Source organism: Lepidochelys kempii, chromosome 2, assembly GCF_965140265.1.
Source record: "Lepidochelys kempii isolate rLepKem1 chromosome 2, rLepKem1.hap2, whole genome shotgun sequence".
In the NCBI taxonomy this organism is placed as follows: Eukaryota; Metazoa; Chordata; order Testudines; family Cheloniidae; genus Lepidochelys; species Lepidochelys kempii.
In genome coordinates this window covers 132574073-132589042 of record NC_133257.1, presented here as the reverse complement: position 1 = coordinate 132589042, position 14970 = coordinate 132574073, and the positions used below count along the sequence as shown (strand labels likewise).

At 39.5% G+C, this 14970-nt stretch overlaps 1 protein-coding gene across 4 annotated transcripts in view; it reads right to left on the bottom strand.

Moving 5' to 3' along the window:
- Positions 1-14970, bottom strand: part of CDH18 (cadherin 18) — an 839398-nt gene that overhangs the window by 54570 nt on the left and 769858 nt on the right. For all 4 annotated transcript variants that reach the window (XM_073332278.1, XM_073332279.1, XM_073332277.1 and 1 more), the window contains one exon: positions 3888-4024. In XM_073332278.1, the coding sequence (XP_073188379.1) occupies positions 3888-4024 (137 nt within the window). The remainder of the gene's footprint in view (positions 1-3887; positions 4025-14970) is intronic.

Genomic DNA, 14970 nt, shown 5'->3' with positions numbered 1-14970 from the left:
TTTGTTGTTTTCAACATTGCTGCATATTGAGCAATAATCTTAAATGAAGCATCTATCAGTGATTCCTGCAGTAGAACTTTCTTCTTCAAAATGTATCAGTGTGTGTGTATACACATCTACCCTGATATAACACGGTCCTCGGGAGCCAAAAAATCTTACCATGTTATAGGTGAAATTGCGTTATATTGAACTTGCTTTGGCCTCGAGCATTTCCGTTATTAACACAGTATTTGACACAATAAGTTTTATTCTTGGTGTTGTTTTAGAAAGGGCGCAACTGATGTCGTCCTTCGCATCAAGCCCAGGGTTGGGGCTTGCAGCTGCGCGCCAGGGTCGGGGCTTGCAGCCATGTGTCCCTGTCGGGGTCGGGACTCACAGCCGCGCACTGGGGTCAGGGTATGTAGCCCCACAGCTCCACACAGGGGTCAGGGCTTGCAGCCCGGAGCAGAGGTCGGGGCTCGCAACTTGCAGCCGTGCGTTAGGCTCGGGACTCGCAACCCCCACATAACTAGGTTGTGACCCCTGAGGGTTCGCAACCCCCAGTTTGAGAACCAATGTTGTAGATGAGACAGAAAACCATTTTTGCTTTACTGCGTTATATCCAAATTTGTGTTATATCGGATCATGTTATATCGGGGTAGAGGTGTATATAATATTATACTGATATATGGTTTGTATCAGTGTTTATTGATACAGAATGTATCTGTGTGTGAATATATATATACACATGTCTGAAACAAGATGATATATATATCATATATATATATATGAATAAGACGTTTTGATTTTTTTTTCCCTCAAGTATGACTCCTCACATTTATCCAAGTTTAAATTTCACTGCCCAATTTCCAATATGCTTAGATTCTTCAGGAGTCCGTCTAAATCCTCCTTAGTTTTTACCAACTGGGATGGGACATACTGTAATCTGATTTCACCACTTTTCTGCCCATTTCATTCATTACATCATTACAAAGTATTCTGATCAACACTGATCCCAACATCACTATTTTCCTTTCAGAGGAACAACTTTTCACAGAGGCTCTGTTCCCTCTCACTAAATCAGCTTTTAATCTACGACAGCACATTGCCCACTCATTCTGTAGTTATTTATTTCCCTTAATAGTCTCTTGTCAGAGACCTTGTCTCAAACCTTTAGAAAAGCCAAACAAATCATGTCAACTGGCTCTCCTCCATCACTATTCCACTTACTTTTTTCAAAGAATTCGAACAGTTAGTGAGACATGATTTACTCTCACTGAAGCCATGCTGTTTTAATCCTATTAATTTACACTTATCCAAGTATTACGTTACTCTGTCTTTAATATACTTTCTCAGTCAGTTTTCCCAGAACTGAGGTGAGGTTCATCACTCTGCAGTTCCTTCACTTAAGATGTAGTACCAGATTATCAACTTTCTTATTCCCTTGACATCTGGGGAGTTCATAGCAAGAGTTATTGCAGACTGTTTTGTACCAACCAATGCTGAAACAGCCAAAACAGCTACTTCAACTATGTTATTTTCTTGGCACATCCCACTTACCCTGACTGTGGCCCTCTTATATCTCATTTCTTATCCATCTTCCCAGTTAATGTGTTAAAGAAACCCATTCCCCTTGCAAGGACTCATGCTTTGTGCTCATTGGGGATGGAATTTTCAAAAGGACTCATCATTATATTCACTCTGCTCCCACTGAGGTAAAACTTCAATGGGAGCAGTTAGGCCAATTCTGAGACCCAGATCCCTTGATTTCAATGGGAGTTAGGTGCCTAAATACCTTAGCGGATCTGGAACTGAGTTCCTCTCAAAATTCCACCCAGAAAGTGCATGTAAGCACCTCCTAGAGGGCTCAGAGACAATATTTTAATCTTAGAGACTAGTTACGGAAGAAGACGACCCAAGAAAGGTTAATCAAAACCTAGTCTGTCTGCCAATCCCTCCCTTTTAACCAAAAGCTTCAAATCTTTTCAACACTCCAGTTTTAAGAATGAGAAGTACATGGAGGGAAAGCAATGCCCATTTCCCCCCACAACAGTGTACAACACTGCTTCAAGCTTTTCTGAATTTCCCCCCACAACACAGAGCACTGTGGATGTAGAATTCTAAGGAGATTGTCTTTTAAAATAGCATTTCATCACCATACATCTCATTTTCTTTAGTTATAAATATAATCTTTATTACTATCCTGTGCACAACACCACTCTCTTGATAATGTGACATAAATAATGTATAGAAAAGCTTCATTTAACTTTAGTGCTATTGAGATTTATTTCTGCAAAAGAGTTACATTTGGAAAGCCTGGATAGCTACTATTCCTTTTCACTTGCAGCTTCATATGGATGGCCCAATGAGGCTTTTAAATCTTAATTAAAGCTCACTTTTACTATGCACCTGTTTATGATTAGGCCTAAATTATAGTTTAATGCATGTTGCATTGTAATAAGACAATTTGCAAAGAAACTGTAAAGCACACCGAGGTCTCAGTGGTTGTGTTTTTTATGACTAACCACATAAAACTCAAGATTTTACTATTTACTATAGGCATAATAATAAAATCAATTTGTTGTCCTCATACAATTATATATATAGTACTAATACTATAGCATATCCTAGTAGCATCTTCCATAAATTAAACTGCAAAACAGATTCAATTTTAATCTGTAGCTGAAACAGATGAAAACAGAAGGGATGCTCACCAGTGTTGGTGGCTATTGTCATTGGTCCACATTGTGTTGCATCATCTTGTGACAATGATGGGATATAGCAAGAAGAAAAGAAAAAGTGCATCTGAAAATACTTCATGTTCCCAAGCAAAATCATAGCCACTGAAAGATTACATTTGTGGGTTCAGTTGGCACAGTTTGTGTGGACACATGCTTAGTATTCCTATCTCCCTTTGTTTTGATGCCAGCATTTATACTTTACCAGGATGGAGGATCTGTGACGAAAATGAGTTCAGTCACTTTTAGCTATTTTCTTAATTGGAGGAGAATTTTAAAAAGTAAAACATTTTTTTCCCTGTACCAATAACATTTTTACAACTTCTTCAGTTAAATAGGGCTACTGACAAAACTGGCTTTACAGATGCGACGTATCAAGAAAATACTCTTATTTTAAGGTTGCAAGTAGCCTTGTTTCTTCAGAGAAATTTGGTCTGGATTAGGCAGTTATGAGCATTTCACATAGAATGTTTGCTGTAGGAATAGGAACAGAATCCAGATCCAAATCTTATCCACTAAACTACAGTGACCCCCTGACAATTTGCTTCAGCTTTCTGTGTCTTAGTCACAATGAGTAAAAGTTTCAACATTTCCTAACCTGTGTCCCATTTTCCAAAGTCAAAAACAGATTAATAATACCTTAAGGAATATTTGGGGATTTAATTTCTTAGATGAAAACAACAGGGGGCGGGGGGAGGGAACAGAGATTCAATCTATAGGGTCATTAGGTTAATTCTAGTTATAAAAGGGAATGGTTGAGTTTCTCAGATTAGGCAATATTCTTAAAAAATGATACTGTTTAGTTATTTGTCAAGAAATATGAAAGCTGATATTCAACCCACACAAAAAGGCTAAATTCCTCCCGGATATGAGAACATTACCTATAATGGAGTTGTGCCCGAGACAAATTGGTACCAATGTGCTTAACAGAGGAAAAGGTTGTAAATATACATAGATGAATAAATATATGTATTTGTATTTTTTTCTGGAATTAGAGAAATAACATGTATACCTCAAATTCTCCTTTACCTCCAAATTGGTGGGAAAAGGCCTGCCTTTGAAGAGAACCTATAGACAATCGGTATAATATTCCTTAAAAACAATTATTAGTCTTGCATTCATAAGATATGGAAGCTTTTCTGTTACACGTCTACTAAATGTATTATTTACCTATCTCAGAAGCAGCAACTGTGATGTTGTACCGAGGTGTTTCCTCTCTGTCAAAGATCTTGGCAGTCTTAATGTTTCCAGTGTTAGCATCAATGATGAAATACCTATCTTCTTCTGTATTATGGTCAATGAAATATCTATGAAGGAATAAAAAAGCATAAATGCACAGATCTACTCCTTGTGGCATATATAATTGCAGAGCTGAAGAAGGCTACAAAGGAATATAATATGGGTTAATTTGTAAGTCTTTAAAAATGGCGCAGATTTTTTAAAAGGTTAGGAGAAGTTCTATATTATCAAAGGATCCAAAATAAAATTACATTTATTTCTTATTTCATCATGCAACTTGATTTATTTATTCAAAACAAAATTTCCACAGGAATTTACAAGACACATTTTGCCAGGAGTTGATTTTTACATAGCAGGAAAAAAAAAGGTTAAATTCTATTATTAATTATTTGCTGTGACTGCAATCTCTCTTGTTTGCTTATTTCCTGTACCAATAGTGTAGCATGTCTCACTGATAATGAATTTTGAAACATGATGACGTAAGATATTTTACAACATTAAGGGTTGCTGGGATCAAAAATAGCTGATTCATGAAACTGCAAGTGACACTGGACTAGAAGCAGAACTAACCAAGCTTAACTGCCTTGGCTTGTTGGCATGTTTCCTAGCAGTGAAAGTGAGAGCCTTGAAGTGGGGAAAGAAAAACAACAACAACAAAACAGAGTGAGGGAACACAAAGAAAGAGATTGGCAAGCAATATTTTTCAATGTATAATTCATTCACGATTACTTTTAATAAATGTATCATTTACAGACTTCAGTCAAGCTTTCTTTCTAACTTCAGGCTTGTTCATAATCTCTGACGAAAAACAAAGGAAGAAGATACTGAATATCTCTTATGTACTGTAAGTGGTTCTTCAGATAGTTTATGACAGTCGTGCTGTAACTGTGATAGTTTGAACATACAGAAGTTATGTAGGTCAAAACAGTAGTTTTGACATACCACATCCAAAATGAAAAATATTTTCATTATGATTTATATATCCCTACAAACATGTATTGTACATTGCAGGATAATAAAATACATAGTCCCTATTCCAAGGAGTTTCTAATTTAAGAGTCTGGCTCCTGCAGACACTGAGTACTGGACACATTGCTTATAACCGAGAGGAGACCCATTATTGACTATTCACAGTAGTATGTACTACACTTAGTTTTGTTTGAACATGAACACTGTACTCTAGGATTAGATATAGTACAATAAGTACAGCTAGAGATGGGAGTAAATGAGATAAGGATTACAATGATAGGAACACATGGATGCTTATGGATAACTATCAAATCACTAGACAAACTATATCTATATTATACTTGATTTTCAAAGCTGCATAACAAATGGTGGCTTTAGTTTTTAAAAGAGGAACAGCTTTGTCCACATCAATTACATATGGCGACAAAGCTCTGACCTTGTCTCAGTGGGCACCGCACTTCCTGGTGGATTATGCTAGCCTCAGAGGCTCACTGTGACCCTCCACATAGCCCTTCTTTCTCTAGAGGCAAGAGTCACAGCCTACTGAGCCATTTTCATCATAAGCCAGCAAGGGAGGTGAGGAGAAGCTACCTTCCCTCGCACAGTCTCTGTTGTCTCCCAGTCTCAGTGATTAGTTGGGGAGGGGAGGGGGAGCCCGGGCCCACGCTCTACTCCAGGCTCCAGCCCAGGAATCCTGATAGTAGCAGCTCTTGGTAGCTGGCTTTTTGGAAACAGGACGAGTACGATTCCCTGGGCCACTTCTCCACAGCAGCCCCCACTTCCTCAATATCTACATCACCCTTACCTCAGGCCTCCTTTCTTGTGCCTGATAAGGTTTGTTCTACTCCATTTCTCCAGCAGCATGACTTCCTCCTACAGCTCCCATCACACGCCCTCCACCTGACTAAGTGGGAGGCTTTTAACTAGTTTCAGCCAGCCCCTGATTGGCTTCAGGTGTCCCAATCAACCTAGCAGTCTCCACTTCTTTCTGGAAGGATCTTAATTGGCCCCAGGTGTCTTGCTTAACCTGGAACAACTGCCATTTGGTTACCATGGTAACAGGGATTTGTTTAGCCTGGGGCTAACATACCTGTTTCTCACTACTTTCCTATAGCCATCTGGCCTTGCCCCGTCACAATATGTATATTCTATGGGAGATTAAAGCACTCAGTGTTGAATGAATAATTTCATTTTTATTTTTATGTCACTTATGAAAATAATTTATTTCACTCACTGTTTCAGTTCACTTACTATGATATTAGAGAGAGAGAAAAGTTTTGAATCAACCCACAGTTGTATTTACTTTTTCTCTAGTTTTATTTACATACAGTTAGGGATGTATCTTTAAAAAAAAACATCTATTGGGTGGCTACATATTTTCATGGCAAAGGTAAGAGAAATTTTCTTTGGCATAAATAAATGGACTACTGGACTGTTCTTTCATCTTCCCTAATATCTTATATTGAGAGAGTGCGTTCCTGTCTTCTAAGAGTCCAGAGTCCTCCTTAAAACCACTTCTTGCTTAAAGATTTCCAATACTAATATTTTCATTGAGTTCTCCAAACTCCATGTGTCCCAATTGTCTCTTGTGTATCCTATCTAGAAGCATCTTACAAGTAGTTAGTGTAGCGTGGAGTCCCCCTGATTTCATGTGCAGAAGAAATGATGTGCAGAAGAAATGATGCATGCAGCACTAACTGTTTGCTGGACAGACTCTTAGATGGTAAACTCTTCACTTGTATTTTATAAGTATCTTGTCTCCTGTGTATGGTGAACCATTGTAGGTATGACCTGAAGACCATCCCAGTGCCAGAGAGCCAGTATCTGGTAGTGCGTTTCAGCTAGTCTGACCAGTTCAGTGTATCCCAATTAACTTATGTTATAATCTATGTCTAGTAGGTATTTTGTTACGCAGTGTTTCCCAAACTTGGGAAGCCGCAGACAATGGGCGCTGCGGGAAGCGGTGCGGGCCGAGGGACGTACTGGCCGCTGCTTCCCACAACCCCCATTGGCCAGGCACAGCGAACCGCGGCCAGTGGGAGCCACGATCAGCCAAACCTGCGGACGCAGCAGGTAAACAAACCAGCCTGGCCCACCAGGGGCTTTCCCTGAACAAGCGGCGTCCCAAGTGTGGGAAACACTGGTGTAAGGTATCATTAGAAAACCAATATGACAATAATCATTAATATTTTTGCGTGGTGTATGTATGATAAATTCCGCAAGGGCTGAACAAATGGGAAGGAAATATGGGACTAAAATGTGTTTGAACCAGAGAAGTCTGGGGAATGGGTAAACATGTTTTTTTTTCCTAACAAAGGAAAGGTCGATGCCCCCCTCCAAGTGTAATCAGAGATAACTGGCAATCACAGTCAAGTGGCCATTCATTGGCATATCAGAGGCAGCAGGGGCAGATCAGTTTGCATTGCAGAAAGCACCAACAAGGAAGACAGCAGCCTGGAACCTTCTCCATCAGACACTATGGCACCTTTCCCTCACAGCAGGGCCACCGAACTTTGAGAAGGATACTGTAAAAGATCCGGACTCACCTGGCGGTGCCTCCTGCTAGTCTTTGGGAATTAGCTCTTTTCCAGCCTGGAGCACCATCTGGCCTCGTGTCCCTCACAGACCCTGGTGTCCCTTTCTCTGGGGTTTTGCCCCCTGGCAGTACCCCCACACTGCCTCTGAGTCCCCTTCCTGGGGAACCCCCAACCCACTATCCCCACCTTGCCTCAGTCTGGGCTACTGCCAATCATCACCAAGCCCCCGCTCCCTGGGGCAGACTGCAGTGTAAAGGCCACTCATCACAGGCAAGAGGGTTTGGACCTGTTGCCTTCCTCTGCCTCCCAGTACCTCTGTGGGCCTTGGACCAGGCCCTACAGCCTGGGGAGTTGCCAGCCTGGAGTGCCCCGGCTAAGCCTGCTCCTTCCCCAGCATTGCACCACCCTCAGTACCCTGTCAGGCAGGCAGGCCCTGCTCTCTCCCAGCCTGGAGAGAGATTCCTTGGGCCTCTGGCTCACAGCCTTTTTATACAGGCCAGCTGGGGCTGATTTGGGCATGGCCCAGTTGCGGCTGCTTCCCCAATCAGCCATCCCCAGCCACAGCCCTCTCCAGGGCTGCTTTTAACCCCTTCTATTTTAGGAGCAGGGTAGCCACCCCACTACAGATATATTTCAAAAGTTCACTGGACTATAAATGTCAGAGGCAAAGAACCCCAAGTTATCTTTCACCTAACAAACAAAGGAACCAAACACTTTGTATTTGGTGGGAGATCCAAAGGGCCCCAAAAGTACTGAGTACAATCCTGTTTAGCTTAAGCTACTGATTTTTGTCAGTCCCTTGAATGGACACTTTGCTGTACTTATAAAGTACTATGAATGCATACTATTGGTGCTCTAGAAATAAGCTTCCTGCCTCTTAATGACCAGATCCACTGGATTCAGGTTGATGACCAAATAGCTCCACTCATATAGCCTATTTTAGAGCTAGATGACTATACTTCACCTAGGTTTTTCAATTTCTTGGTCCAATCAACAACAACACAACCCAGAACAAACAACCAAACAAAAAACACCTTGCTGCTTATGACATTAATTAATTACATTGTTATTACTCTTAATAATACTAGTAATGAATGTTGGTGCTTCTGTAGAATAGAAAATGGGGATAGCATCATTGAAGTTCTAAAGCTTCATATTGTTTCTTCAAAACTGAATTTTTATCATAGATGAAACTAGATGCAACCTGCACCACCCTTTTGTCAGGAGGGGGTCTGTGCCCCAGAGGGGGATTCGCTGAAGAGAAGGTCAAATGGAATGTGAATCACTGTTTTCCTTGGGTCTTCTGACCCAGTTTCTGGTCAAAGGGGATGGTGGCTGCACTGGCCAGCTCTATGTCTTTTAGTTGAGCAGCGGTTGCAGGTGTCCCCAGTTATCTTAAGAAAAGCAAAGTATATTTGCCATGAGGCAGAAACAAAGAGAAGTTATAAAGAAAATAAGCAGTAAGCAGAATATTACCGTAGACAGATGTGAAAAGCAAAGTGAGTTAAGCTCTGAGCTTAGATACAGAAAATATTGGGCAAGGGAGATTTTCAAAAATACTAAGGATTTTAGAAACACAATCACTATTGATAGTCTTTCACTGAGATTTTTGCTTCTAAATCCCTTAGAAGCTTTTGCAAAATCTCGCTAAATTAACTGAAGATGCCGTATAATACCAAATCTGTCTCTCTGTCAAGCCAAACAAGCTGTCAGTTGGAGTTACTGCATGTCTCTCTCCAGTCATTTTGTTTTATTGAAAAACCTAGCTTTTCATCCTATCCTAACCCCTTTTATTGGCTTACACATTACATTATAGATAGTACAAACCCAGTTTGGTGTCTGTCTCATACCTCTCAACAGCTATGTACAATAAGAAATGTTCTTGTTCAATTGCCCCTTGTCATCTGGCATACATAGCTGTCTGACCAAATAATCCTCCATAAATCATTTTTGAGACAGACCTGAGTTCACAACTCCCAATACATCTTTGACTTTACACATCAAAGCATGCTTAGCCAGACAACCCTTAGATAAACTGTTCATCCCCAAACCAAAAATATCACTCAAATAAATAGGTATCTTGGCATACCTATTAATCACACTATCCACAGACATACTATTATATAATTAAATAGCACTACAGTGATACCTATTGGGAGACTTGATTTGGCTTCAAATCGTAGCAGAGTCTCTTTCTTCACAAAAGACTCTCCGATTTAAAGCAAAGGTGAGAGGGAAGATATCTCAAACAGTAGCGCAGAAAAAAGTAAGTTATTCCTTTAAGTTTACTGCCTGTGATCAAAAGTTTGCACAAAGATTTTGATCAATACAAACCTTAAGGATACTGCAGCCTATTGTTTATGTAAGAATCAGTCACATAATACTGAGTGATGTGATGAGTATAACTAGCTTTGACTGGTGTCTTGAGCCTAACCTCAGTGGATGTGTTTTGATTTTAAAAGTGCATCTCAGAGGACTGGTAGATTGCCACCTCCACCCGCAAAATGGAGAAACAGGATCCCAAAAGGCCAAATTTCTACTTCTTAAGAAAATCTCCCACTGTTGTTAACTCTGTTTTGTCTCATGGCAGAAGTACTCCACCACTCTAGTGCGGACAGAAAGGGTATGTGTTTGTGTGGTGGGGGGAAAGCATAAGGAATCTTTGCTTCCTTGGAATTTCAATCTGCACATTCCTTTTAGGGTCATGGGCGAGGGGGTGTGGCCTCATTATCCACTAGAACTTAGCAGATCTGGATAGCCTTGCCTCAGGGGTGAACAATGTAATATACAACACTTCACAAAGGGTTGTAATAGATGTGCTGCCTATGCACTCCTGGGAAAGCTCCACATGGCCAGTTACGACAAGCAGTGCCAAACTGATGCAATCCAACCCAGAAAGATTTAAACCTGTACCCTCCCCCATCAGACCCTAGCAAAAGAAGGCAGCCTAAGGTTGACATCGGATTTCAAAAAAAAAAAAAAAAAGAGTCCCCAGTCATCCTTACTGGTGGTCACTGGGGCTGAATCTGTATATGAACTCTAAATTGATGCAAGGGGTTTCACAATCTTAAATATAGATAGAAGTAACTGTTTGGCTCTAAAGGAAGGAAACTGGTAATATTGAGGCTTTCAGGCCTCAAGAAGGGTTATTGAATGTGAAGATTCAAGAGAGAGTGGTTAGATCTTATATCCACAGTCCTCCATGTCCACCTGGTTTGAGTCTAAACACATTTAATCAGTGAATGATAGTCATTTCACCTGGGTGACCTCAAAGATTTAAAAGCCATTGTTTACTTTATTGGCAAAATCAGGTTTGAGCAGAGTCTTTCCTGTCATCCTCATGCATTCAAATTACAAGATATTTCTAATGTTCTTCTGGAAAGAAGTTGTGTGCCAGTTGAAGGCAATGGTGCTTAACATCCGCATTGTCCCCAAGAAAATATAAAAGATTATGGATTTTTCTCATCAGGCAAGACTAAAACTCAGGAGACTGTAATCCTATCCAGTTCTAAATTGGTACTGATGAGAGACTGAGGATTGTTCTAGTCACTGTCCTGCCTTAAGTATACAAAAAGGTCTGAGGATAGATAAACTGGCTTAGATATCTAACAGGCTTTACAAGTTGATTAGATTCAATACAATCAAGTCTTGGAATAAATTTCAAGTGACCTGAACATTTCTGAGTATGCTTGGGCACTGTCAGAGAGCTGGGTGCTCCAGCTGCAGCTAGCCACAGCTTCCTGGTCAGAAGACAGAACCTTCATTAAACATTACTAGAGCTCCTCAAATGTGGACAAATACAACTCGGCAGATGCAGCCTTCAGATGCCCCTCCCAAATGTGAAAAACTATGTGGCATTAGCCCACCATGTATAAAAACAGATTACTTTTCATTCTGAGAAAATAGAATGCTGTTTCTATGAGGGGAAAAAACATTTTTCCCACACTCACTTTTATTCACTGACAACTTCTACACATCTTTCCTACCCTTGATCATGTGTACTCTATTATCTTGCTTTTCTAGGAAAAGATTTGCTTCCACATTTTCTTTCTTCACCTTTGCATGGACAGGAAAGCCTGTAAGGACCTAAGTTAGAAGCCAAAGCAAGATGAAGATCTCTCTTATTTTACTAAAAAGAAAAGGAGTACTTGTGGCACCTGAGAGACTAACAAATTTATTTGAGCATAAGCTTTCGTGAATGCATCCGATGAAGTGAGCTGTAGCTCACGAAAGCTCATGCTCAAATAAATTGGTTAGTCTCTCAGGTGCCACGAGTCCTCCTTTTCTTTTTGCGAATACAGACTAACATGGCTGCTACTCTGAAACCTGTCTTATTTTACTGATTTCACTGAATTCTTCAGAGAATTACTCCTGCTGCAATGGCGCTTTAAATAGGTGTATTGATACTGAGCATCTCACTGTTATATTCAGAATCCCCCTTTTTCAGCGAAATAAATATTTTACTCAGGTTCCAGTGCTGCTAGGTAAGTACCAATATTGAGTTCAGTAAATACCAGACCCAGGCTCCATCCCAAGGAACTTACACACTAAATGTGATTTTAGTGTGTAAAATGAAATAAAAATAAAAATGAGCAATATTTACTCATTGCTTTTGGACGTATATACACAAAATAGCAGAATAAGTCATATAAGAATAAGTTTATATATTCATATTTGTTTATTACAGATTGGTGAAGCTCAATCCTTCAGATCAAATCATGTCTAGATTTTGGGGACACTCAGATATATTACCTGAGTCTTAATGCTATACGCAAGTTTTACTCCAGTGTAATTATGCTGAAGTTAGTGCAATTCCACCAGCACAGAGTGAAAATTCAGGCCCTTGGAACTCCAACAGAGAAACAAACTGTCAGTTTTGCTGTCAAAACTATGGATAAGGGAAGAAACAATTCTGGTTGCTGAGAAATTTTGACCACCTTGTACTCGAAATCTGTGATGTGATAGCATCTTTTGGACTTATAAACTGCTGTTACGTATGCGTAGCAGAGATAGAGCACACAGCTTGACCTAGCCCAATAATATTTTGGGTATCTACAGGGAAGGAGCAGCAATTGGATGAGAGCTGCTTCTGTTCCAACACTGTCAGTAAAGAGATGTACGCTGCAGCCCTGGGGAAGACCCACAGCAATTCAGACAAAGCAAAAGACTTCTAGTCTTCAGCCAGGCAAAATAGAGTGCTCTTCATATATTTTGATTTACAGACAACCTTGTAGACCTTGGGAAAAATAATATTGAGGGAAAAGAGAGGGCAAAGATGTAACATGAGAGGAAAAGAAGGCCCCTGCCTTCTCTACTTGTATGGATCTGCACACAAGAACTGGGTGATTTTTTCCGGAAAAAAATGCAGATCCATCGACACCGAACTGTTGTGTGAATGCATGTTGGTTTTGCCAAATTGTTCATGTCAAAAAAACCAGGACACAAAAATGCCAAAATTGTAAAAAATGTTGAAATGAAAAGTTAAAAAAGACAATGTTTTGATTTTTTTAATTCAAAATAACTTTTCATTTGAAAATATGCTTCAATGTTATTTATTTATTTAAAGGAACCACTCAAAATACAACCATTTGTTTTGGGTTGACTGATTTTTTTTCCTTTGACCCAAGACCATTTTTATTTATTTATTCTTCAATTCACATAAATTTTTGAAAATAATTGGTTTTGGGTCAACCCATTATTTTTCCCTCTGATTTTATTTGGAATTGCCTTCAAACAAAACAAAAATCAGTTATTTGCATAGCTCTACTGTACACTGAAACTCCTGCAGAGATATACAGAGTGGGAAAACTTTACAGTCCATCTGTCAGAGCTTTGGTACCATCCTGCTCACTGTTTCATCCTAGTGCCTTACAAATTTTATGAGTAAACATAAGGAAGAATCTCTACCTTTTTATCGGCCCTTTGCTTTGCACCAAAGTAGGTTCTGCAGCAGCCAACAGGGTGATTCCCATATATTACCCAGATTCATAAAAAATACAACAGGGTGATCCCCGTAGCACAGATTCATAAAACAGAGCCAAAGTGATATATTCAATACAGAACACAGACAGAAAACAGTTCATTCTCTATACTACACCATGATTTAAAATATCAGACTGACCCTTTTCCGCATATACATTATATCATCACTTCTGACTGTAGTAAGGACCTTCTGTTGACTTCTCTTCTCATTCATACACTGTGTTCCATATTAGCCAAGTATTTTTGTTGTTGTTGACCTTATTCTCACACAGTGATTACACACAGCTTTCCAGATTACAGTAAGGATCCTTCCACTAACCCTACATCTCCATATTGAGCCTGTGCTCCCACAGTTCACAGACTACATTCCATAATATAATAGCTTCTACTGTTCCAGCATGTACTGGACCTACTTTATGTAGGGCTTTTCACTGTACTCTTTACTTACGGCATTCCAGACTATTATCGGAGCTTTTTATTGCACTGATGATGTAATGTGTTTCAATCTTATATTAGGTGCCTGTCACTCCATTGTTTATGTGTATTGTGCGCCTAACTGGAATAGGAGATGCTATTCTATCATTTATATATTGTGGCCTAATTTATCAATGGAAACCTTCACTCCATTAATATGCTGCATTCCGTATTTAATATGAGTTTTTTTTCTCCATCAGCATAGCATGTACTGTAATATAAAAAGAGTAATAACTGATTCTGAACAGTGTGTTTGCCATAGAACCCACTTGAGCAAGCAGTTCCTGCTCCCTGTTCTGCTTCCTCTTGCAGTGTGGGCATGCAAGAGGGTGTAGGTCAGGATGTTTACCAGGTCACCGAAGCTCATTAGACCTGTCTTCCCAAAGACATGTAAGATAACTGATCCTGTGCAATTTAGCTTTGTCTGTTTGTTTGTTTTTTTTCGAAGGGTGAAGCTAGAATAGTTAGCTTTCATTCTCTTCCCTATTTATCAGCAGTGGGTTTTAGGAAAACCAGCTACTAGGCAGGGAAGAAAAAAGTATAAGAACATAATTCTTGCAACATTCATTTCATTTCCAAACCCACACTATAGATCCCTCACATACTCACTGCTAAGATTCTGATACTGAACCAGATCCTACTTTGTGTAAGCAAAGGTTTGGCTATAGGTTCCTCAAATCAAAAATTAAGGAGGGTTCAGAATGTGAGGGGATGCTTTTGTTCCATCTCTAATAAATATACATTTTTGTATTTAGGAATGTAAATATAATCCAGCTCAAGATCATTAAAGTTCTTAAAGGCCACAAAAAGAATGTTAGTAGTACACTGAATTTCAAGAGGATATACTCTTTGTTACAATATGAATCTCAGTGTTCCTTTTAAAATATCAATTTTTTTCCTGGCTCTCTGAAGTATGATACCATATAATTTGTTAAATCATCCCTATATTCTACTAGCAATGCAGCAAAGGTTAAAATAGGTTCCTGCATCTGCTCCATTATTTGAAACCCAAATTAATTTCCCTATATAATGTTAATTTTGTAATCCTGTGA